General features: G+C 46.9%; 1 protein-coding gene across 4 annotated transcripts in view; it reads left to right on the plus strand.

Moving 5' to 3' along the window:
* LOC112441154 (CLK4-associating serine/arginine rich protein-like) overlaps positions 1 to 20,787 on the plus strand; it is a 32,023-nt gene extending 11,236 nt beyond the window's left edge. For 2 of the 4 annotated variants that reach the window (XM_034931921.3, XM_034931920.3), the window contains exons 2-4: positions 12,857 to 13,209; positions 13,298 to 13,857; positions 15,709 to 20,787. In XM_034931921.3, the coding sequence (XP_034787812.3) occupies positions 13,046 to 13,209; positions 13,298 to 13,857; positions 15,709 to 15,923 (939 nt within the window). In that variant the 5' untranslated portion in view covers positions 12,857 to 13,045 and the 3' untranslated portion in view covers positions 15,924 to 20,787. Of the gene's footprint in view, positions 1 to 853; positions 8,774 to 11,950; positions 12,013 to 12,062; positions 13,210 to 13,297; positions 13,858 to 15,708 lie in introns of those variants that run through there. The other 2 variants (XM_055093959.2, XM_034931923.3) reach the window with 2 other exon arrangements.
* The last annotated feature ends 3,400 nt before the right edge of the window (positions 20,788 to 24,187 follow it).

Consider the following 24,187-nt stretch of genomic DNA (forward strand, 5'->3'; position numbering starts at 1 on the left):
CAGATCTTGCACTGGCAGCACACGGGGACACAGCAACTGGACTGGGAGCAGCAGGGCTTGCAGCAGCTGGATTGGCAACAGGATGACCCACAGCCTGAGGAACAGCAGCAGGGCTTACAGCAACTGCACTGGGAGCAGGATGACCCGCAGCCTCCCTTAGAGCCCCCGCAAGAGCCACAACTGGAACAGGAACAGCAACACACGGGCACACCGCAGCCGGAGCCACAGCCCCCACAGCCGGAGCCACAGCCCCCACAGCTGGAGCCACAGCCCCCACAGCCGGAGCCACAGCCCCCACAGCTGGAGCCACAACCCCCCTTGGATCCCCCACAAGAACCACAGCCCCCCTTGCAGCCCCCACAGGAGCCACAGCCCCCCTTGGATCCCCCACAAGAACCACAGCCCCCCTTGGAGCCCCCACAAGAACCACAGCCCCCTTTGCCACAGCTGGAGCAGGAACAAGCTGGCACACAGCAGCACACGGGCTTGCAGCAGCAGACAGGCACACAGCAGCTGGAGCCACATCCCCCACAGCCGGAACCACAGCCACCCTTGGATCCCCCACAAGAGCCACAGCCCCCCTTGGAGCCCCCACAGGAGCCACAACCCCCCTTGGATCCCCCACAAGAGCCATAGCCCCCCTTGCAGCCTCCACAGGAGCCACAGCCCCCTTTGCCACAGCTGGAGCAGGAACAGGCTGGCACACGGCAGCACACAGGCTTGCAGCAGCAGACGGGCACACAGCAGCTGGAGCCAGAACCTCCACAGCCAGAGCCACAGCCCCCACAGCCGGAGCCACAGCCCCCACAGCCGGAGCCACAGCTCCCACAGCTGGAGCCACAGCCTCCGGAGCAGCCGCAACAGCCCATGGTTCTGGTGGATTGAGGGTGGAGCAGGTAGAGGAGCAGGTGAGAGGGAGGTGCAGGTGTGGAGCTCCCTGAGCCTGGACCCTTTATATCCCTGCCCAGGGTCATGTGTGAGGCTGGGCACACAGTCATTTCCTGGTTCCTGTTTGTGCCATTTTTAGGGCCCCTTTTTCTTGTTTCCTCTAGAAATCCACCCCTTGGTGTATGGGCTGCTCAGTGGGCCGCTGCTCTCTTGCTGAATCTGTGACCAGACTTAATGGAGGCCCCCAAGGGTCTAGCCTCTCCCTGTTGACTCCAGAGTCACACTGGATTTACAAAAGCATCTATTTTAGGCCGGGCATGGTGGCTCACACCTGTAATCTCAGCACTTTGGGAGGCCTAGGCAGGTGGATCACTTGAGGTGAGGGGTTGGAGACCAGCCTGGCCAAAATGGTGAAATCTCGTGTCTACTGAAAACACAAAAATTAACTGGGTGTGGTGGCTCACATCTGTAATCCCAGCACTTTGGGAGGCCGAGGCAGGTGGATCATTTGAGGTCAGGAGTTGGAGACCAGCCTGCCCAACATGGCAAAACCCCATCTCTACTAAAAATACAAAAATTAGCCAGGCATGGTGGTGCATGCTTGTAACCCCAGCTACTTGGGAGGCTGAGGCAGGAGAATGGCTTGAACCCAGAGGTGAAGGTTGCAGTGAGCAGAGATCACACCACTGCACTCTAGTGTGGGCAACAGAGCGGGACTCTGTCTCAAAAAAAAAAAAAAAAAAAGTGATCTATTTTAATTGAACGATGGTATAAAGAGTAATATATTTAAAAAATGTAAAAAACCCTACTCAACTTGGGAAAAAATGGCATAAATAAATGAAGTCTCCGTTCATCCATCTCTCCATATTGTTTCTGTCCCACCCTAATAATTTCTTGAATTTGGAATTCACCACTCTCATGAAGGTCCTCACACTCCTACTTAATATGTATGTTCCTTTAAAAATGTTTTGTGGCCAGGCGCGGTGGCTCACACCTGTAATTTCAGCACTTTGGGAGGCTGAGGTGGGCGGATCATTTGAGTCCAGGAGTTTGAGACCAGCCTCAGTAACATGGTGAAACCTCATCTTTACTAAAAATACAAAAATTAACCAGGCATGGTGGCATGTGCCTGTAATCCCAGCTATTCGGGAGGCTGAGGCAGGAGAATCGCTTGAACCTGGGAGGCAGTGGTTGCAGTGAGCTGAAATCACGCCATTGCACTCCAGCCTGGGCGACAGAGTGAGACTCTATCTCAAAAAAAAAAAAAAAAAAAAAAGAAAAAAGAAAAAAAAGTTTTACATGCTGAAAACTTTATGTAATGGGTATTACACTGTATTTCTCTTTCTGTAAATTGCTTTTGAAAAAAATAGGTGTTAGGCTAAAGAGATTTTCTCTAGGGATACATATGGTTTTAATTTATTTGTTTTCTCTGTTTTCTAAATATACATTGACTTATCCATTTACTTGTTGATGGACCTTTTGTTTCCTTTTTGTTGCTATTTCAAGCAAGCTGCAACTTTCTTGCCCAAAACTCCTCCTGCAGGTGTGGGTGCCTGAAAGTCAGGAGGTCCTTGTTACCAAGCTGTCTTCCCAAGGGATCCTCCCAGCCAGCTGCTGTCCAACCAGCATTGCCAGAGAGCTCCTGTTTCCTGGCACCCCCACCAAAACTTGCAACTGTCAACTTACACCCTTCATGTGGGTGTGTAACACAGTGTTACACACTGTGGTTTAATCTTCCCTCTTCCTGGTTACTAGCCATGCTGTGCCTCTTTCCATATGGTCACCTGTCATTAGAGTCTCGTTAATTTCACGTCCTTGGCCCACTTTACAAAATTGAGATAGTTATTATTATTAATTTTTGAGATGGAGAGTCTTGCTCTGTCTCCCAGGCTGTAGCGCAATGGTGCGATTTCGGCTCACTGCAACCTCCGCTTTCCATGCTCGAGCAATTCTCCTGCCTCAGCCTCCCGAGTATCTGGGATTACGGGCATGTGCTACCACACCTGGCTAATTTTTGTATTTTTAGTAGAGTCAAGGTTTCACCATGTTGGTCAGGCTGGTCTTGAACTCCTGACCTCAAGTGATCCACCCACCTCGGCCTCCCAGAGTGCTGGGATTACAGGTGTGAGCCACCACACCTGGCCAAGATCATTATTATTTTTATTGGTGTCTGAAGTTCTTTGAATTTTCTGGATTCTTTTATTTTGAGATGGAGTCTTGCTCTGTTGCCAGGCTGGAGTGCAGTGGCATGGTCTCGGCTCACTGCAGCCTCTGACTCCCTGGTTTGAGCAATTCTCCTGCTTCAGTCTCCCCTGGGATTACAGGCACGTGCCACCACACCCAGCTAATTTTTGTATTTTTAGTAGAGACAGGGTTTCACCATGTTGGCCAGGCTGGTCTCCTGACCTCATGATCCACCTGCCTCAGCCTCCCAAAGTGCTGGGATTACAGGCGAGAGCCACAGCGCCCAGCCTTTTGTTTCTTCTTCTTCTTCTTCTTCTTTTTTTTTTTTGAGACAGAGTCTCACTCTGTTGCGCAGGCTGGAGTGCAGTGGTGTGATCTCGGCTCACGGCAACCTCTGCCTCCGAGTTCAAGCAATTCTCCTGCCTCATCCTCCTGTGTTTCTTCTTAACATAGATGTCATTTATTCTAAGTTTTTCAAATTTATTGGGATGTACTTTTCATAGTTGCCTCTGTTTTTGAAGATGGGATCTTGCTATGTTGTCCAGGCTGGGGTGCAGTGGCCATTCACAGGCACCATCATAGCTCACTGCAGTCTCGAACTCACGCCTGGCCTCAAGTGGTCCTCAGCCTCTGAAGTAGCTGGGACTACTACAGACTACCACATTTGACTACTACAAATCCCTACCGTGTGCCACCACGCCTGGCTTAGTAGCCTGTTATTTTTAATAACTGCTAAATTTGTCATTATTTGTTTTCTTTTCTTTCTTTTCTTTATTTTTTTTTTATGGCAGGGTCTCACTCTGTCGCCCAGGCTGGAATACAGTGGTGTGATCTCGGCTCACCACAACCTCTGCCTCCCAGGTTCAAGTAATTCTCCTGCCTTAGCCTCCCGAGTAGCTGGGATTATAGGCACCTGCTATCATGCCTGGCTAATTTTTGTATTTTTAGTAGTGATAGGGTTTTGCCATGTTGGCCAGCCTGGTCTCGAACTCCTGGCTTCAGGTGATCCACCTGCCTTGGCCTCCCACGGTGCTGGGATTACAGGTGTGAGCCACCGTGCCCAGCCTGTTTGCCATTTTTCATCCCTGCTTCAGGTTATACATGCTCTTTCTCCTGCCCGACCCTTTTTTTCCTCATCGGTTTTGCTAAATATTGTTGATTTTCTTTGTCTTTTGAAAGACCAGCTTTTGATTTTGTTGATTCTGTTTGTTGTATGTGTTAAACATTTTTATTTAGTTCTGCTCATATCTTTATTTTCTCCATTGTTCTTTTTGCACTTTCTAAACATGCGGGTGCTGGGGTGCGTGACTGTCTGCTGGACGTGGACTGTCAGGCCAGGAGGCGTGCGATAGAGAGTCACTGCCATCTGGGCTTTCTGTCTCTCCCTCCTTCCTTCCCTCCCTCCCTCCCTCCCTTTTCTGCAGTCATTTTCATTCAGCTTCTTTCAGCCTTTCTGCAAGCTTCTGGGTGAGGGCTGTGTCTTGTAACTACTGTGGGGCTGCTTTAAAAGCTCCCATATTTTGGGGTCTCTGTTCTTTACCCGATGAGCTAAGCCTGTGGGGTTTGCTGTGATTTCTGACATACGTGGGCTGCTTCCCACCACCCTTTGCATTTCACCATCCTGTGGTAGTGCTTCCTTCCCCTCTTCTTTTAGATGGAGTTTTTAAGGTTCTGTTTTTGTTTTTGTTTTGTTTTGCTTTGACTGACTTAGAAGTTATATACACTATTCCTGTTTTTAGCAGCAATCTTATGCATTTCATGTGTATTTTTAAACAAATGTTGTCTACACGTGATGGCCCTCTATTCCTCCCCTGCTGAGAGTTGTGCAGGGAGCTGGGGACAGCTTCTTCCCCTGCCCAGCCCCTCCAGTGTCAGCTGCGGGAGTTTCTCCAGCGTCTTAGCTCCTCTCACATTGCTCATCATTGTTTATTTATAGTCAGTATTTGCTTAAACTTGCCACACATCCACCAACAACTCTAGGCGTGGTTCTTGCTTACACCATACTTCTTCCTTCCGGGCTCAGCTTTCTTCTTCCTGAAAACATCCACCGGAAGTTCCCTCACAAGCATTCATCAGTAGACAGTCTGCATTTTCACATGGAGGTGGCTTGTTTCCTGCTCCTCCCGAGCATTCATCAGTAGACAGTCTGCATTTTCACATGGAGGTGGCTTGTTTCCTGCTCCTCCCCAGCATTCATCAGTAGACAGCCTGCATTTTCACATGGAGGTGGCTTGTTTCCTGCTTCTCCCGAGCATTCATCAGTAGACAGTCTGCATTTTCACATGGAGGTGGCTTGTTTCCTGCTCCTCCCGAGCATTCATCAGTAGACAGCCTGCATTTTCACATGGAGGTGGCTTGTTTCCTGCTCCTGGGCTCAAGCCATCCTTTCTCCTCAGCCTCCCCAGCAGCTGGGATGACAAAGGCACACCATCACACTCAGCTAATTTTAATTTCTGTGTAGAGATGGGGTCTCTCTAAGTTGCCCAAGCTGGTCTAGAGTTCCTTGGCTCAAGCAACCCTCCCACCTTGGCCTCCCAAAGTGCTGGGATTACAGACGTGAGCCACTATGCCTGGCCTGCCCTCACTTTTGAATAATGCTTTGGTTGGCACAAAATTCCTCAGTGCTTGAAAGGTGTCACTGGCGGCTGTTTCGTCTGTTGCTGCTGTCACTTTCTCTGCCCCTCCGCTGGAGTCCCCAGCCTTCTGAGTCTGCTGTGGAAGCTGGAGTCTCTGGCCTTCTGTGTCCGCTGTGAAAGCTGGAGTCCTGGTCTTCCGTGTCTACTGTGGAAGCTGGAGCTGCCTGGCCTTCTGTGTCTGCTGTGCAGGCTGGAGTCCCTGGCCTTCCATGTCTGCTGTGGAAGCTGGCTTGCACATTTGGTTCTCCCACCTGCTTCATGCCATGTCCTTCCTGGACCGAGGGTTCCAGTTTCAACCTTGGGAGACTCTCCCTGTCTCACCTCTCCCGAGTCTCTCTCATCTCTAGTTGGACAAATGTCAAATCTACTACATGTCCCCATATGTCTTTTTTTTTTTTTTTTTTTTTTTTTTAAGACAGAGCCCTGTTCTGTTGCCTAGGCTGGAGTGCAGTGGCGAGATCTTGGTTCACTGCAACCTCCAACTCCCGGGGTCAAGTGATTCTTCTACCTCAACCTCCCAAGTAGCTGGGATTACAGGCGCCTGTCACCATGCCCAGCTATTTTATTTTATTTTATTTTTTGTATTTTTAGTAGAGAAGGGGTTTCACCATGCTGGACAGGCTGGTCTCAAACTCCTGACCTCATGATCCGCCTGCCTTGGCTGCCCAAAGTGCTGGGATTACAGGCGTGAACCACTGCGCCTGGCCCCCATGTGTCTTTTTTAAAAAAAGAAAACCGTTTTATTGAGATAAATGTGCATATACAGTTTGTCTATTTAAAAGTCCACAATCTGGCCAGGCGTGGTGGCTCACACCTGTAATCCCTGCACTTTGGGTGGCTAAGGTGGGTGGATCACCTGAGGCCAGGAGTTCAAGACCAGCCTGGCCAACATGATGAAACCCTGTCTCTACTAAAAATACAAAAATTAGCTGGGTGTGGTGGTGCATGCCTGTAATCCCAGCTACTTGGGAGGCTGAGGCAGGAGAATGGCTTGAACCCAGGAGCGGAGGTTGCAGTGAGCTGAGATCTTGCCACTACACTCCAACTTGGGCAACAGAGTGAGACTCCATCTCAAAAAAATAAATAAATAAAAGAAGACCGTCATAAGTGGAGAAATATATCATGTTCATGGGTGGAAAGTCTTAACATTATAAAAAGTTCAGTTTCTTATATTCATACATTCAATGGATTTTATTCAATTAAAATTCCAGAAGGATTTAATTCTGAAAATTATTCCATAGATCTAAAATTTATGTGCAAACTTGTGAATAACTGAGATACTCCTGAATAATATTCAGAAGGGGTAGTCTCTGCCTGATATCAAGGCATAATAAAGTCTTCGTTGTTAAAACAGTTTGCTACTAGCACATGAATGGATAAATAGTTAGAAGTACAGAACAGGAACCCAGAAAAGACCCATCTATTGCGGAGCTTTAATTTTTTTTTTTTTTTTGAGATAGAGTTTCACTCTTATTGCCCAGGCTGGAGTGCAATGGCACGATCTTGGCTCACCGCAACCTCCACCTCCCGGGTACAAGCAATTCTCCTGCTTTAGCCTCCCGAGTAGCTGGGATTACAGGCATGCACCACCACACTGGCTAATTTTGTATTTTAGTAGAGACGGGGTTTCTCCGTGTTGGTCAAGCTGGTCTCGAACTCCTGACCTCAGGTGGTCCACCCGCCTCAGCCTCCCAAAGTGCTGGGATTACAGGCGTGAGCCACCGTGCCCGGCCAGGGGAGCTTTAATCTTTAACAAATTGAATGGGGAAGATGGCTCACTCTATGCAGAGAATTAAAATTAGATGCCTACCTCACACCCTCTACAATCCACATGGATTGAAGACCTAAAAGGATATGTAAAAGTGAAAGGAAAATATAAAAAGAGTGGAAGATAATATAGGAGATTGTGTTTATTATCTTGGGGTCAGGAAATGAATTCTTAAATATGATCCCCAGAACATAAACAGTAATTAGGAAAATGCTGTATTTAACCACATCAAAATTACTGATATATGTCTGGATATCACCCCACAAAAAAACCATTAAAAGATGATTGGGGCCAAGTGTGGTGGGTCACCCCTGTAATCCCAGCACTTTGGGAGGCCGAGGCGGGCAGATCACCTGATGTCAGGCGTTCGAGACCAGCCTGACCAACGTGGTGAAACCCCATCTCTACTAAAAATACAAAATTAGCCAGGTGTGGTGGTGCATGCCTGTAATCCCAGCTACTTGGGATGCTGAGGCAGGAGAATTGCTTAAACCTGGGAGGTGGAGGTTGCGGTGAGCCGAGATTGCACCATTGCACTCCAGCCTGGGCAGCAAGAGTGAAACTCCGTCTCAAAAAAAAAAAAAAAAAAAAAGAAGATTGATCAACTGGGAGAAGATATTTGCCGTTTACCATATTTATAACCCCTAGAAGCTAATGTCTAGACAGGAACCCTGAAAATCAACAGAAGAGGGCAGGAGATCCAGTGGAGAAGTGGGCAAAGCATAGGAAAGGACCACCCACAGATGGCTAGTGAGGACGCGAAAAGACCTTCAACCTTATTTTTAATCAGAGTTAAGCAATGAAAACAAAACGCCCCTGGTTTTTGAAGAGAATGGAAACACCTGCAGTCTTACTGATATGTTACATTTAGCGCGTGGTATTTAGTGAGAGGCGTGAGCAGCTGTGAGAGGCGTGAGCAGCTATGTGCTTACCTGCGGCATACAGCGGGAGTCGTTACGTGACTTCTGCCTTTCAAGCACATACAGTGTAATGGGGTCCATCCATCACACAAATATACTAGCTCTGTACACAGCCTTGAGGAGGAGCAATATTTTTGGTTGTTGTAAACTGCATTTTTTTTTTTTTGGTATGGCCTTTTGATTCTGGGAAGCACATTCATTCTATGGCTATTGCCTTTTTAGATCATGAAAGCATCATTCCATATTGATGAAGAAGATGTAGATATGGCACTGATCAACACCTCAGTCGCCTTCCTTCCAAAACAGATACTTCTCAAGAAATCTGGGGCCGGGAGTGGTGGCTCACGCCTGTAATTCCAGCACTTTGGGAGGCCAAGGTGGGCAGATCACAAGGTCAGGAGATGGAGACCATCCTGGTTAACACAGTGAAAACCCATCTCTACTAAAAATACAAAAAATTAGCCGGGTGTGGTGGCGGGTGCCTGTAGTCCCAGCTACTCGGGAGGCTGAGGCAGGAGGATGGCGTGAACTCAGGAGGCAGAGCTTGCAGTGAGCTGAGATCGTGCCACTGCACTCCAACCTGGGCGACAGAATGAGACTCTATCGCAAAAAAAAGGAAAAGAAATCTGTTCTCCCAGGCTCCCCATTTCAGCATCCCACTCATTGATCATTGAAAACTCATTCGCTAGGTTCACCACTCCTGGGTGTTATGCTGAGGAATGAGGATATTCATCATGGTGGATTATATGGCAGCAAAGAGCTCAAAAAAGGGTGATGGATGTGGGAAATGGGGGGCAGGAATCTAGTGGAACACACTTCAGTGGCCAGAAATAATGCATTGTATTTTCATGTAGCAATACATGCCAAAAGCACCAGATTTGCTTAAAAGGCAAGAAACAGAACAGAATTTATAACCATCATGAATTTAAATAACATACACAAGGCTGGACGCAGTGGCTCACGTCTGTAATCCCAGCACTTTGGGAGGGCCAGGCAGGTGGATTACTTGAGTCCAGGAGTTCGAGACCAGCCTGGGCAACGTGGTGAAACCCTATCTCTACAAAAAATACAAAAATTAGCCAGGTGTGGAGTGTGCGACTATAGTCCCAGCTACTTGGGAGGCTGAGGCAGAAGGATCGTTTGAGCCTGGGATGTGGAGGTTGCAGTGAGCTGAGATTGCACCGTTGCACTCTATCTCCAGCTTGGGTGACAGAGCAAGACCTGTCTCAAAAACAAAACCAAAACCAAATACATACACATTGAAAAATGCTACATATTTGTCATGATTATATGCAAATGTTTGTAAATAACTTATGGAAGATGAATTGGAAAGATACCTGCAAGGATGGATGCCTATGGGTGGAGAGGATGATGGGACTTGGGATAATGAAGGAGAAAAAAGTTAAATAAAAATGTCTATATAGGATTCATTAGCTGAGGATTGTGATCTATAAAATTCTCAGCACATATATGATGCATGCATCTATATATATATATGTATATATATATTTTTTGAGATGGAGTCTCACTCTGGTTGCCCAGGCTGGAGTGCAGTGGCGCGATCTTGGCTCACTGCAACCTCTGCCTCCTGGGTTCAAGCGATTCTTCTCCCTCAGCCTCCTGAGTAGCTGGGATTACAGGCGTGCCCCACCATGCCCAGCTATTTTTTTTGTTAGTTTTAGTAGAGATTGGGTTTCACCATGTTGGTCAGGCTGGTCTCAAACTTCCGACCTCAGGTGATCTGTGCGCCTCGGCCTCCCAAAGTGCTGGGATTACAGGTATGATCCACTGCACCCAGCCAGGCCTTTGTTTTTATTTTGCCTACTATTAGTATAGCTTTCTTTGCATGTTATGTCTTTTTCTATCCCCCCCTTCTTTTTTTTTTTTTTACATTTTTGAATCCTTATGTTTTAGATGCAACTTTTGACTTTACATATAGTTATACATTTTTAAAGAAAACTTGTCTAGCAATCTTTATATGAAAACTAGAGCATTTTGTCCATTTACTTGTGAAATAATTACTGAAATATTTGGGTTTAAAACCTATGTTCTTAGTCTGAATTTTCTATTGCATCACCTGATCTATATTTCTTTTTCTCTTCTGTTCTTTTTGATTAGTGCTTTTTTATTCTAGTTTTTTATGTAATTGTTTGACTGTCATACATGACTTTGGTTAGGAGTCTTGGATCTTCTTTGCTTCTTTTCAATTTTTGTCATTGTCTCTTGAATCCTTTTTAGTTCTTCATTTCTTTTTGGTTTTTAAAATTTATTGTACTTTTTTACTCATACGTTTGTCCCACTTTAGACTTTATTTCTAGAGTGATTTCTTTTAACTCTAATTTTCTCTTGAGTGATGTCCCCTCATTTAGCAATTCTTCTATTTATGACTTTTGTTGTTCATTTATGTCTCTTTTTTTGAGATGGGGTTTCACTCTGTTGCCCAGGCTGGAGTGCAGTGGCAGAATCATAGCTCACTGCAGCCTCAACCTCCCAGGCTCAAGCAATCCTCCCGCCTCAACTTCCCTAGCAGCTGGGATTAAAGACACACACCACCATACCCACTTAGTTTTTAAAATGTTTTGTAGAGGTGGGGGGTCTCACTATGTTGCCCAGGCTGGTTTTGAACTCCTGGCCTCAAGTGATCCTCCTGCCTCACCTCCCAAAGTGCTGGGATTACAGGTGTGAGCCACTGCGCCCGGCCTTATTTATGTCTGGTATCATTTCCTTTCATTGTTCATTAGCTCCTTTGGAAACAGTAGGCTACCACTGTGATCTGTTTCACGGCAGGCTTCCTAGCTTTCTTCCATTGCCTCTAGGGACTTACCGAGGGCCCTTGCACCCACTCACCACTAGAGGGAGGAAAACCTTCCCCATTTCAGGAGCCAAATCCAAAATTCATGCTGCGCTTTTCCAGCACACACCTGTTGGCTCTTTTGAGGTTCCCCTGTTTTCGTCTCTGTTAGATGTTTCTTCGCTTTCTCCTGCACAGACACTGAAACCCTGGGGGACTGTGGCTCTTGGAAATTTATCCCCACCTTCTTGTACTTTTAGGTTCACCTGCTTTTTCTTAAGACACCATCTCACTTTATATTGCCCAGGCTGGAGTTCAGTGGTGCGATCACAGCTCACTGCAGCCTCAGACTCCTAGGCTCAAGCCATCCTCCTGCCTCAGTCTCCCAAGTAGCTGGGGCTGCAGGTTTGTGCTACCATGCCTGGCTTACCTGGTTTTGTTATAAGTCTCCAGCATGCATTTTTGGTTTTGTTACCGAGTTGCTCGGTGTCCTGTGGGCTGTGGGAATGTACAGGGCCCAAATGTAATGAACTCTGCGTTCATGTCTGCTGCCACCTTCTGGAGTTTCCCAGTTTGGATTTTTGAGTAAACTGTCTTAAGCAGCATTTCCTTTTAATGTCGCGAAACTAACGATAGCCATGTCCCCTAGCAAGATGCACCTTTGACACACTTTTATTCCCTCTCCTAAATGTGGCTGAATTAATCTAAGCCTTTATTTCTAGATTATTTCATTTTTCCTTACATTGCATCTCTTTTCTCTCAGAAATTTGTCCTGGAAATTCCCACTCTGCTCTTCCCCGGCATTATCAGCCGTCGCTTAGATCTGTGAGTGTTCTGTGGGAGCTCATTTCTCACCAGCGCTCCCTGTGTGCTGTCTTCCCTCCACCTTTTCCCTCCGGGTTCGCTTGTCTGGAGATCATCCTCAGATCACTCTCGTCCCCTCCTCCCCAGTGCGTGATTTCTAAAGCCTTGCCTGTGACACTGGTCAGAGAACAGGCTCAGCGTGGTGGCACGTCACCATGAAACAGATGGACTTGGCTCAGGGTCCCCAAATGTGTCATTTCCCAGGAACTCCCCTTTCCTGCCGGGAGACTGAGCTCCGAGGACACCTTGGGCCATTCTGTAACTTCCTGGTTACCTTTAGTTATGGAAAGCCGTTGACCTCATGATTGTAAAAGGCTAATTGAGTGTTTGAATCAGAGTGCGCTGGAGCTCAGCGGTGCTTCACTCCTCCCTCCTCCGACCTTGCCCTGCCTGGGGTCCTTCCGAGGCCCCAGAGGACAGCGGGAAGCTGGAAGCCACGGGTCTTGTGCAAGGCCCTGCTTGGCTGGTCGTCAGGACTCAGGGCCCCCCTGCCCCTGTGCACCTCTAGGCGGGCGTTGAATGCCGAATCCTCCCCGGGCTGAGCCCTCTTCTCCTGCAAGCAGAAACTGTGAAGATATTTGAGGCCGAGAGGAGGACAGAAGGGAATGGCAGGCTTTTTTGTGAGTGTACCAGGCCTGCTGGCAGGCGTTTCCCAGCTTAGCTGACAGATCAGAACACAGAATCGGTCACCACACAGGAAAGGGGTTGGACAGAATTGCACCAAGTGTACAGTTGATTTACAGACTTGAGAGGCTTTATTGCAAGGAAATTCCTTCATTATTTTGTTATTTTTTTTTTTAAACAGATGGAGACAACAGGAAGGAAAGAGACCTTCCTCGTCACACTTGGGCCGCAGGAGAACAGGCAGCGGCCCAGGAGGATCCAGGGTCCTGATGGTGGTTGAGAAGCTGGTTCTTAGTGATCACTCAGAAACGTCGGCCTGGCCTTGTGGGGTCAGACCTTGCATCTCAGTCAGCCCAGGGAGAAGAAGAAGATGGTCCACACCCAAGTGCAGGGAACATCGTGGCAGCCAGCTGGGTGCCTGCGTCCAGGCAAGGACACCTCCCGCATCAGGGAAACACACGTTTCTGGAGTGAGGAGGCTGAAGGCAGGGCCCAGAGGAGAGCCGAGCCATGGAAGGAGGCGTGTGCATGGATGGTGAGCTAGAGCAGGTGCAGGTGCCTCAGGGAGGATGTGTGGGATGAACTGACTCAGGGAAACCATAAGAAATGCTTTCACCAAACAGGAGAAACCTGAAGGTCTGGGTCCAGAGCCTCAGATCTTACACTGGCAGCACACAGGGACACAGCAGCTGGACTGGCAGCAGCGGGGCTTGCAGCAGCTGGACTGGCAGCAGGATGATCCACAGCCTGAGGAGCAGCAACAGGGCTTACAGCAACTGCACTGGGAGCAGCCACAGGAGCCACAGCCCCCCTTGGAACCCCCACAGGAGCCACAGCCCCCCTTGGAACCCCCACAGGAGCCACAGGCCCCCTTGGAACCCCCACAGGAGACACAGCCCCCCTTGGAGCCCCCACAAGAGCCACAGCCCCCCTTGGAGCCCCCACAGGAGCCACAGCTGGGGCAGGAACAGGCTGGCACCCAGGAGCACACGGGCTTGCAGCAGCAGACAGGCACATAACAGCTGGAGCCACATCCCCCACAGCTGGAGCCGCAGCCCCCACAGCCAGAGCCACAGCCCCCACAGCCGGAGCCACAGCCCCCACAGCCGGAGCCATAGCCTCCGGAGCAGCCACAGCAGCCCATGGTTCTGGTGGATTGAGGGTGGAGCAGGTAGAGGAGCAGGTGAGAGGGAGGTGCAGGTGTGGAGCTCCCTGAGCCTGGGCTCTTTATATACCTGTCCAGATGTCAGGCATGACACAGGGTCCCTTTCTTGTGACTGTTTACACTATTTTTCCAGAGCTCTATTTTTTTCCTCTTTGCTAGTGACTTCCTCCTGGCTCAGTTGAGCATCTACTTTCTTTGTTTTCTAAATTTGTCTTTTTCCCCATTTGTTTTGGCCCCTACAATGAAAACCTCAGCTCCAGGCTGTCTGGTTCTTCCTGCAAAGCTCCGGGGTGCCGGTCACCTGCTCTCTGCTGACCACATGTGACCAATGGGCAACAGCCTCTGCCCACGTGCTCTCATCTTTCCTGTGTTGACTCCCTCAATAATATTAATTTTACATTTTTAGATTTCAAAATTATCCACGATCTTTATACTCATGCCAGTCTCAGCTTTCCGGGTGTGTTAGACCATTCTTTGCATTGCTCTAAAGAAATACTTGAGGCTGGGTAATTTATAAAGGAAAGAGGTTAGAATGGCTCATGGTTCTGCAGGCTGCACAAGCATGGCACCCACCTCTGCTCAGCTTCTGGGGAGGCCCTCAGGGAGTTTTCCTCACGGTGGAAGGCGAAGCAGGAACAGGCACGCCACATGGTGAGAGTGGGAGCAAGGGGTGAGGAGGGGCCACACACTTGTGAACAACCAGATCTGAGTGAACACACTCATCGCCAAGGGGGTGGCACTAAGTCACTCATGAGGGATCCACCCCCATGACCCAGACACCTCCCTGCAGGCCCCTCCTTCAACACTGGGGATTACATTTTGACAAGAGATTTGGAGGGGACATCCCAACTATATCATTATCCCCCGACCCCTCAAATCTCATGTCCTTACATCACAAAATAGGATCATCTCTTCCCAACAGTCCTCTCAATGTCTTGACTCATTCCAACATCAAGTCCAAAGTCCCAAGTCCAAGTTCCTTCCACCAATGAACCTGTGAAAATCAAAACACATTATTTACTTTCAAGATACATGAGGGTGGAGGCATTGGGTAAACATTCCCATTTCAAAAGGGAGAAATCAGCCAAAAGGAAGGGGCTGCAGACCTGCATGTCTGAAACCCAGCAGGGCAGCCATTAAATCTTAAAGCTCCAAAATAATCTCCTTGGACTCCCAGTCCCACATCCAGGCACACTGGGGTGAGGGGTGGGCTCCTAAGGCCTTGGGCAACTCCACCCTTGTGACTTTGGAGGGTTCAGCCCCCGCAGCTGCTCTCATGGGTTGGAGTTGGGTGCCTGCAGCTTCTCCATGCTCAAGATGCAAGCTGCCAGTGGCTCTACCATTCTGGGTACTGGAGGATGGTGTCCTCCTTCTCACTGCTCAGTTAAACAGTGCCCCTGTGGGGATCATTTATACAAGTAAATGATCCTTCCCCACCCCTCACCCCTGTGGTGATATCTGTGACCTTGTTCTTCACAGGGCACCCCACTGGGGTCTGTCCCATGCACCTGCTTCCAGCCACCCTCCTCTTTCTAGCTCACTTTCTCCAGTGCTTTCATTCCCCCAGAACTCTCGGTCCATTGATACAACCACAGCTTCACTGATCCTCAACCTGTCTGATACCGCTTCTTGTTTTGTTAACAGCTTTATTGCCATATCGTTCATATACCACACAATTCACCCATTTAAGGTATACAATTCAATGCTTTTAGTATATTCGCAGAGCTGTGTACCCATCGCCATAATCAGCTGTAGAAAATTTCATAACCTCATGCCCTTTAGTACCCCCCACTCACTACCCCACAGGACGGTTCTCCAGGCGGCTTCAGACCAATGCAATTTTCCCCGTGTCTCACTTGTGGTTCTCAGGCATGACTGCAGAGGGAGCTGAACCGACATTTCTGAAGGAAGACGTGCAAATGACCAATGAGAGCTTGAAGAAATTCTCAGCATCATTCATCATCAAAGACACACAAGTCAAAACCACAACGAGGTGTCCTCTCATCCCACAGAATGGCCACGATCAAAAAGGCAAAAATAAATCCTGCAGAGGAAGTGAAGAAAGGGAACTCGCATGCTGTTAGTGGGAAGTTGTACAACCACTAAGGAAAATGGTTTGGAGGTTCCTCAAAAAGCTCAAAATACAGCTAACCCAGCAATCCGTCATGATATTTTGATACACGTATACAATGTGTAGAGATCATTCAGAGTGAACAGTATATCATCTCCTCAAACATTTATCATTTCTTTGTGTTGGGAACACTCAATATCTTCTCCTCTAGCTATCTGCAAATGTGCAATAAATTATCGTTAACCCCAGTCATCATACAGTGCTACAGAACACTATGGCTTATTCCCCCTGTGTGGCTGTAGTTTTGTATACGTGAACCAGGCTCTCCCCTTTCCCTCCTCCCCACCCCTTCCCAGCCCCTGCTTACCACCCTTCTACTCTCTACTCCTGAGATCAACTTCTTTAGCTTGCACCGGTGAGTGAGATCATGCAGTTCATCTTTCTGTGCCTGGCTTATTTCATTTAACATAATGTCTTCCAAGCTCACCTGTATTGTCACATATGGCAGAATTTTGGTCTGTTTTAGGGTTAAATAGAATTCCACTGTGTGTATACACGATCTTTTCTTTTCCATTACTTTTCCATTCATCTGTTGACAAGCACTTAGGTGCTTTCATATCGTGGCTATTGTGAGCAGTGCTGCAATAAACATGGGGTGCAGATGTCTCTTCAACACACTGATTTATTTTCCTTTGGATACACACCCCATAGAGATCGCGCCACAGCACTCCAGCCTGGGCGACAGAGCGAGGCTCTGTCTCAAAAAAAAAAAAAAAAAAATCCTAGAAGAAAAGTTAGGAAATTTCCTTCATGATATCAGCCTCGGAAAAAAAAGTATGGCTAAGTCCTCATAAGCAATTGCTACAAAAACAAAAATTGACAAGCGGGACCTTATTAAACTGAAGAGCTTCTGCACAGTAAGAGAAACTAACAGGGAGTCAACACTCAACCTACAAAATGGGTGAAAATATTCACATGCTGTGCATTTGACAAAAGTCTAATATCTGCAATCTACAAGGAACTTAAACAAATCAACAAGCAAAAGACAAATAACTTCATTAAGAAGTGAGTAAAGGATATGAACAGACACTTCTCAAAAGAAGACATGCACATGGCCAACAGCTATATGAAAAAATGCTCCACATCACTAACTATTAGGGGAATGTAAATCAAAACCACCATGAGATACCATCTCATATCAGTCAGAATGGCTTTTGATAAAAAGTAAAAAACAACACAAAACAAAAAAACCTAAAATCAGATGCTGGCAAAGCTTGAGAGAAAAGGGAACACTTGTACACTGTCGGTGGGAATGTAAATGAATTCAGCCACCACGGAGAGCAGTTTGGAGATTTCTCAAAGAGCTAAGAATTGAACTACTATTTGACCCAGCAATCTCATTATTGGGTATATACCCAAAGGGAAATATATCAATCTACCAAAAAGACACATGCATCTATATGTTAATTGCAGTGCTATTCACAGAAGCAAAGATGTGGAATCAACCCAGGTGCCCATCAATGGTGGATTGGATAAAGAAAATGTGGTACATATACACCATGGAATACTACACAGCTACAAAAAAGAATGAAGTCATATCTTTTGCAGCAATGTGGATGAAGCTGGAGGCCATTATCCTAAGAGAACTAATGCAGAAGCAGAAAACCAAATACCACATATTCTCACTTATAAGTGAGAGCTAAACTTTGAGTCCACATAGACATAAAGATGAAAACCATAGACACTGGGGAACAAGAGGAGGGAGGAAGGGAGGGAGGCGGCAAGGGCTGAATACTGGGGAACAACAGGAGAGAGCAAGGGGGCAAGGACTGAAAAACTACTGGGTACTACAGTCACTATTTTGGTGATAGATTCATTCATACTCCAAACCTCAGCATCACACAATATACCCATGTGACAAACCTGCACATGTACTGCCTGATTCTAAAATAAAAGTTGAAGAAATAGTTCTTTATATACTCTAGATACTAGATGCTTATCAGATATCTGATTTGTAAATCTTTTCTTCCTTTATTATGTAGACTGTTCTTTCACTTTGTTGATAGCGTCCTTTGGTGCAAAAATATTTAACTTTTGATGGCATCCAATGTATTTGTATTTCTCTTTTGTTGCTGGTGCTTTTGGTGTCCTATCTATGAATCCACACCGAATCCAAGGTCATGTTTTCTTTTAATAGTTTTATAGATTTGACTCTTAAATGTAGGCCTTTTGACCCATTTTAAATTAATTAGTGTATGTGGTGTGAAGTAGGGGTCCAGCTCATTCCTGTGCATGTGGATGTCTAGTTTCCCAGCACCATTTGTTGAAGTACTGCTCTTCCTCCATTGAATGATCTGGCACCCTGTCAAAAATCAGTTGGTCAACTACATGAGGGTTTATTTCTGGCTCTCAATTCTATTCCACTGGTTTATACATTTATTCTAACAACAGTGCTAAACTGCCCTGATGACTGCAGCTTTGTAGTAAGTTTTCAAATTGGCAAGTGTGAGCCCTCCAACATTGTTCTTCTTTTTAACCTTGTTTTAGCTATTCCGGGTCCCTTGAGATTCCACATGAACTTTAAAATCAGCCTGTGAATTTCTACAAAGAAGCCAGCTGCTTTCCTGATAGAGATTGCATAGACTCTGTAGATCAATTTTGGGGGTATTGCCATCTGAAAAATGTTAAGTCTCCTGATACATGAACATCAGTCTGCTTTTGGGCTGCCATAACAAAATACCACGGATTTGGTGGCCCAACAACAGGCATTTATTTTCTCACAATTCAGAAGTCCAAGATCGGGTGCAAGCAACTTTAGTTTCTGGTGAGGGCTCTCTCTTTGGGTTGCAGATGGCCGCTTTCCCACTCTTTGCTCACATGGCCTTTCCTTTGTGTGTGGAGAGAGAAAGAGATGGAGGGAGGAAGAGAGAGAGAGAGAGAAAGAGAGAGCGAGACAGAGGCAAATGCTCCCTGGTGTCTCTTCTTATGAAGATGCAAATCCTATGGAAGCCCTTATGACCTTATGTAACCTTAATTTCTTCCTTGGAGAACTCATCTCCATATACAACCACAATGGGAGTGATGGATTCAACATATGAATTTGAAAGAACATGAATATTCAGTCCACAACAAATCTGGGATGTTTTAGATCTTCTTTAGTTTCTTTCAACAGTGTTTTGTCACTTTCAGAGTTGCAAGTGAGTAGAAATACAATTGATTTTTATATATTGGTCCTGTATTCTGAAAACTTGCTGGATTCATTTATTAGTTCTATAATCTATAAAACACTGGCCGAGCACGATGGCTCATGCCTATAATCCCAGCAATTTGGGAGCCCAAGGCAGGTGGATCACATGAGGCCAAGAGTTCAAGACCAGCCAGGCCAACATGGTGAAACCTCATCTCTACTAAAAATATAAAAACTAGCTGGGCATGGTGGTGCATGCCTGTAATCACAGCTACTTGGGAGGCTGAGGTGGGAGAATTGCTTGAACCAAGGAGGCAGAGGTTGTAGTAAGCTGACATTGTGCCACTGCACTCCAACAACCGAGCGAGACCCTGTCTCAAAAAAAAAATCTATAAAACATTAGTAGCTCTTACAAATTGACAAGTAGAATACAAACAACCAAGTTTTGAAAAAGATGATTCTCTGATAAACAAATGGAAATGTGCAATTAAAAATATAAAAAGTAAATCAGACTCACTGGTAGTCAGATACACGGGATCTTTTCTGTGGAGTCCTAATGATGGAAAAGGAGCCAGGTTGGTTGGACCAAGGGAAAGCAAAAAGAGAAGGCAGATGAACTACAAGTCTGCCTTTCTTCATGGTTCAGGACTTAGCCCTCCTATGCAAATAACTCACATAACTCACAATCTTCCTGCACTCAACTTATGACCTCAGTTGATAGAAAAATGCAAATTAGCTCACTGAAACCTTGGCATTATCAGCACTGCATGTAACCCTCTCCGGCACAAGCACCATCCTATAAAATCCCCAGCAAGCCTTTGTCTCCTGGCAGCCAGCTCCTCCCTTGCTGACCTGCCCTTTCCATTCTTGCAACGTATTTTCCTACATTCTCTAATAAATCTGCCTTTCCTTACCTACAGTCTTGGTAAATTCCTTTTCTGCCCACGCTAGTGGACTCAGTTAGTGGCTACCTGCAATATTTTATATCTACTAGACTGACAAAAATTAACAAGAATAATAACACCTATTGCTAGTGAAATTGGGGGAAAAGGTACTCATACATTGTTCTGGGGATATAATTTATTATAGTTTTTTGAAAATAATATCTAATAAAATTAGGTAATATCAATACAATTAGTCTTGAAATTACTGAAAAAAGATTAAATGTAAACATATTCATGTATACATATATGGGTATGATCTATTATTTACAGTGTCAGAAAAAGAATCCTAGCAAATTGAAAATTAATACTAAAAGTCATACCCACTAAAAAATTAGATTACACCTGTACCAGTGGACTTGGAGAAATTTCCTCAAGGCTCTGGCTAGTGTGAAATGTAGATGCAGAGAAATGAGCCCTGTAGGATCCTCTTTTAGTAGCAAGCAATAAAAATATTTTTTACACATATGTTGAGTGTGTGCCTGGGGTACATAGGACAGTGGCTGGGTAGAGTGGGGAAGGTGTGTAGGAATCAACAAAAAGAAAATGACAGTGAAAAGTGAGTCCAGTATGTGTGATCCTACTTGTGGAAAAACTCCACATATATGAATATGCATGTTCGTAAAGAAACATAGACTTATACCCAGATCTACTTCCTAGGAGAGGCAACCATGATACAGGTTTTAGTGAAAAAAATTAAGTTGCAAAGAAATGTGGATAATAAAATCCTAATTGGTAGCAATACCCAATTGTGTATGCGCATCTATTTTTTATACATTGTATGTGCAAGTAGGAGGGTTGGGTGGGGGTGCCTGTGGGGCCCGGCACTGGGGGTGGCTTTTATTGTTTTTTAATTGTGTATATTTAAGACATACAATTCGATGATCTCATATATGTCTACATTGTGAAATAGTCACCACAGTCAAGATAATTAAGATATCCGCCACTTCACATAGCTCTCTCTCTCTCTCTTTTCTTGGTGGTGAGAACATTTAGGATCTACCCTCTCAGTATGTTTTAAGTACATAATAAACACCATGTTGTTACTTGTGGTCACTTTGCTATGCATTGGGTCTCCAAGCCTTATTCATCTTGCAGAACTGAAGCTTTGGACCCCTGGGCCAGCACCTCCTCATTTCCCCTTTCCCTGCCTCTGGTTCCCATGCTTGCACTCTGTGCTTCTGTGAGTTTCACTCCTGTAGACTCCATGTGTGAGGGAGAGCGTGTGATGTCTGTCTTTCTGTGTCTGCCTCTTCTCACCCTGTGTAATGTCCTCCAGATTCGTATATGTTGTTTTAAGTAACCAGATCTCCTTCTTTTGAAAGCTGAAGAATATTCCATATATACACGTATAGATGTATGTATATATTCCACATTTTGAAAAAGTCAAATACATAGAAACATAGAATAGAACAGTGGTTACCAGGGTCTGGAGGAAGAAGGAAAGGGGGAGGAGGAGGTCAAGGGCTTGCAGTTGTGTAGGAGAGGGAGCCGAGCAGTCCAGTGCACAGTGCAAGGACTACAGGTGACAGTCAGGTGTTGTGTGTGGCAGGTGTGCTGAGAGAAGACTCCAGGTGCTCCTACCACACACACATACTACACACTAACATCGTACACACATACTTACCCTCATACACACACACACTCACCCTCATACACATACATACATACACACAGTCTCACACACAATTAAAAACACACCTTACACACACTCATACACACATAATCATACAAACACACACACTCATACACATGCATACACACTCATACACACACCTATCCAAACACACCCATGCACACACACTTATACACACACATACGAAAAGGAACCATGGAAGGTGTTGGAGATGTTAATTGCAGCCATCATTTCAGTAGCGTACATGTTTACCACAGCACCATGTTGTCCACCATGAATATATACAATAAAAATAAATGTAAAAAAAGATGTGTCTTGGGAGAGTCCTTCATAATAACACCTGAGAGGTGTCACCTTTCCTGACTTTTTCTGACCACAAAATGCACCTGCCAAGGATGGCAGACGTAGGGAACTGACCTCCTGGGCCCTCACGTGCCCAGTTATCTTTGGCCCTCCAGACTGGAGCAGTCTGTAGACCCTGGAAGCAGGGCCCCAGCACTGACTGCTTGGCCTCAGGCCTCTGCCCCATCGGTGGTCAGGTGGCGGCCACGAGGGCGTGGGAGCTTGGCCATCCCTGCCTCCTGGAGTGGACGAGGTTGGCGGCTGGTCAGCCTGCTCCTGCCCCACCCACCCTTGCCTCATGGACCCTGGTAGCATCACTGGCTCAGCCTTGCTGGGCATGCACAGGCAGCAGCACCCGCTCTGATCCAGGAGGCTTGCCCTGCTTTTGGCTAAGTTCTGGGTCCGGCCACTGCCACAGAAGGCTCAGTCCCCTGTGTGATCATCCTGGCTGCTGCTGGGTGCCCATGGCGCCCCTGATGCCCTTCCCTTGACAGGGCTTGGGTTAGCATCAGGCCAGGACCCTCTGGGACTGGGACTTGTGCCCTGTCTGGGGTCCCTGTCCCACAGGTTGGGCCAGAGGCCACAGGGCATGCTGCTGGCTGGCCATGGCTGCGGGAACGTGACACTCACCCTTCCCTCTGGCAGCCTCCAAGTGATGAGTTTTCCAGTGGATATTAATTTCCTGAGGCCAGGAGCCATCTGGGGCTACAGGGCAGCCTGCCGTGTGCCATCCTGGCCCCTTCCACACCATGCTGGCCATTGCCTGTCATGGGGGTCGGAAGCAGGCGATCCCGTGCAGGAGGTGTCTCTGGACCTGCCTCTTCTCTTGCTTATCACAAGGCCAGGCCAAGCCTGGTGTCAGGACCCTGGTGGGGTTACAGGGCCAGGCCTGTCCCCTGGGCCTGGGGTGTCCAGGGCACACATAGAGGAAATAGGGGCCCTGCATCCCGGCTCCTCAATGTACTGTAGAAATCATGGGCCCTCAACATTCAGGTCCGTGGGAGGCATCCACAGAGACTTCCAATGAAGGAACTGTTAGACAACTCCTGGTCTCTCCTGAGTTGGGGACAGGCCAGCCACACCCTGAGCCCCTGGGGAAGCCCAGAGAGTGGCCCACTGTGTTGGGCTCTGAGGAAGTGCTCTCATTGTAGAGCACGGGGGATGCTGTGGCCCACTCCTCTCAATTTTGCTGTGAACCTTAAACGGCTCTGAAAAAAAAGTCCATTAAAGGAACCAGCATGGGCTGATGGGGAGGGGCTCATTCACCCCTCAGTCGGACACTGCGTGGCTGTGAATCCACCCTCAGACCACAGAGTGGGTTTCGGCAGCAACACCACAGCCTAGCCTCATCCTGAGCTCAAATTTAACTCGGATAAACCAGGCCCTTTTTCTATTGTTCTTAGCCACTGTTAAACCAGGTCACTCGTTCTGTGTTTTTGCAATTGGCTTTTAAACAAAAGAGCTGGGTTTGGTGTATGTTTCCTTGTCAAATATTTTTTTCCAATAACACAGGTGGAAGAAAACAGAGAGGGCCTCTTTCTGGTCCAGCCATGGGGTGGAGGCCGTTTTTGACTTTCACCTTCCTCTGTGGGTCCAGCTCTCTCTTGCTTGTTGGCTCTGAGGATTATTTAGTTTTTCAGCAGCTCGGTGACTTAAAAAATATATATGCTTTAAATATAGCATTTTAAGCTTTATTTATTTACTTACTTATGTATGTATTTATTTATTTAGAGAAAGAGTCTAGCTCTGTCGCCCAGGCTGGAATGCAGTGGTGCGATCTAGGCTCGCTGCAGCCTCCGCCTCCCGGGTTCAAGCAATTCTCTTTCGTCAGCCTCCCAAGTAGCTGGGATACAGGTGCCCACCACCATGCCTGGCTAATTTTTGTATTTTTAGTGGAGACGGGGTTTCACCACGTCCTTTTAGAAGTTTCAGGGTTGTGAATAGTGTCTAGTCAACCTTACTACCGAAACAGAAACTCAGAAGCAATTTCTAAAACTTCTGTGTTGTTGAGTTTTCACTTTCTTGTCGCAGTTCCGTCAGGCACTCACTGCCTACCATCCTGTGAGACGGTGGCTTCCCGAGCAGCCTCCAGCGCTCTGCTGTTACAGACGCCTGGGTCTGGGGGCTCCAGCCGTGCAGCCCACCTCCTCCTCCGCCAGCTCCTGCCTTCC

The sequence above is a fragment of the Pan paniscus genome, chromosome 9 (assembly GCF_029289425.2).
Source record: "Pan paniscus chromosome 9, NHGRI_mPanPan1-v2.0_pri, whole genome shotgun sequence".
Lineage (NCBI taxonomy): Eukaryota > Metazoa > Chordata > Mammalia > Primates > Hominidae > Pan > Pan paniscus.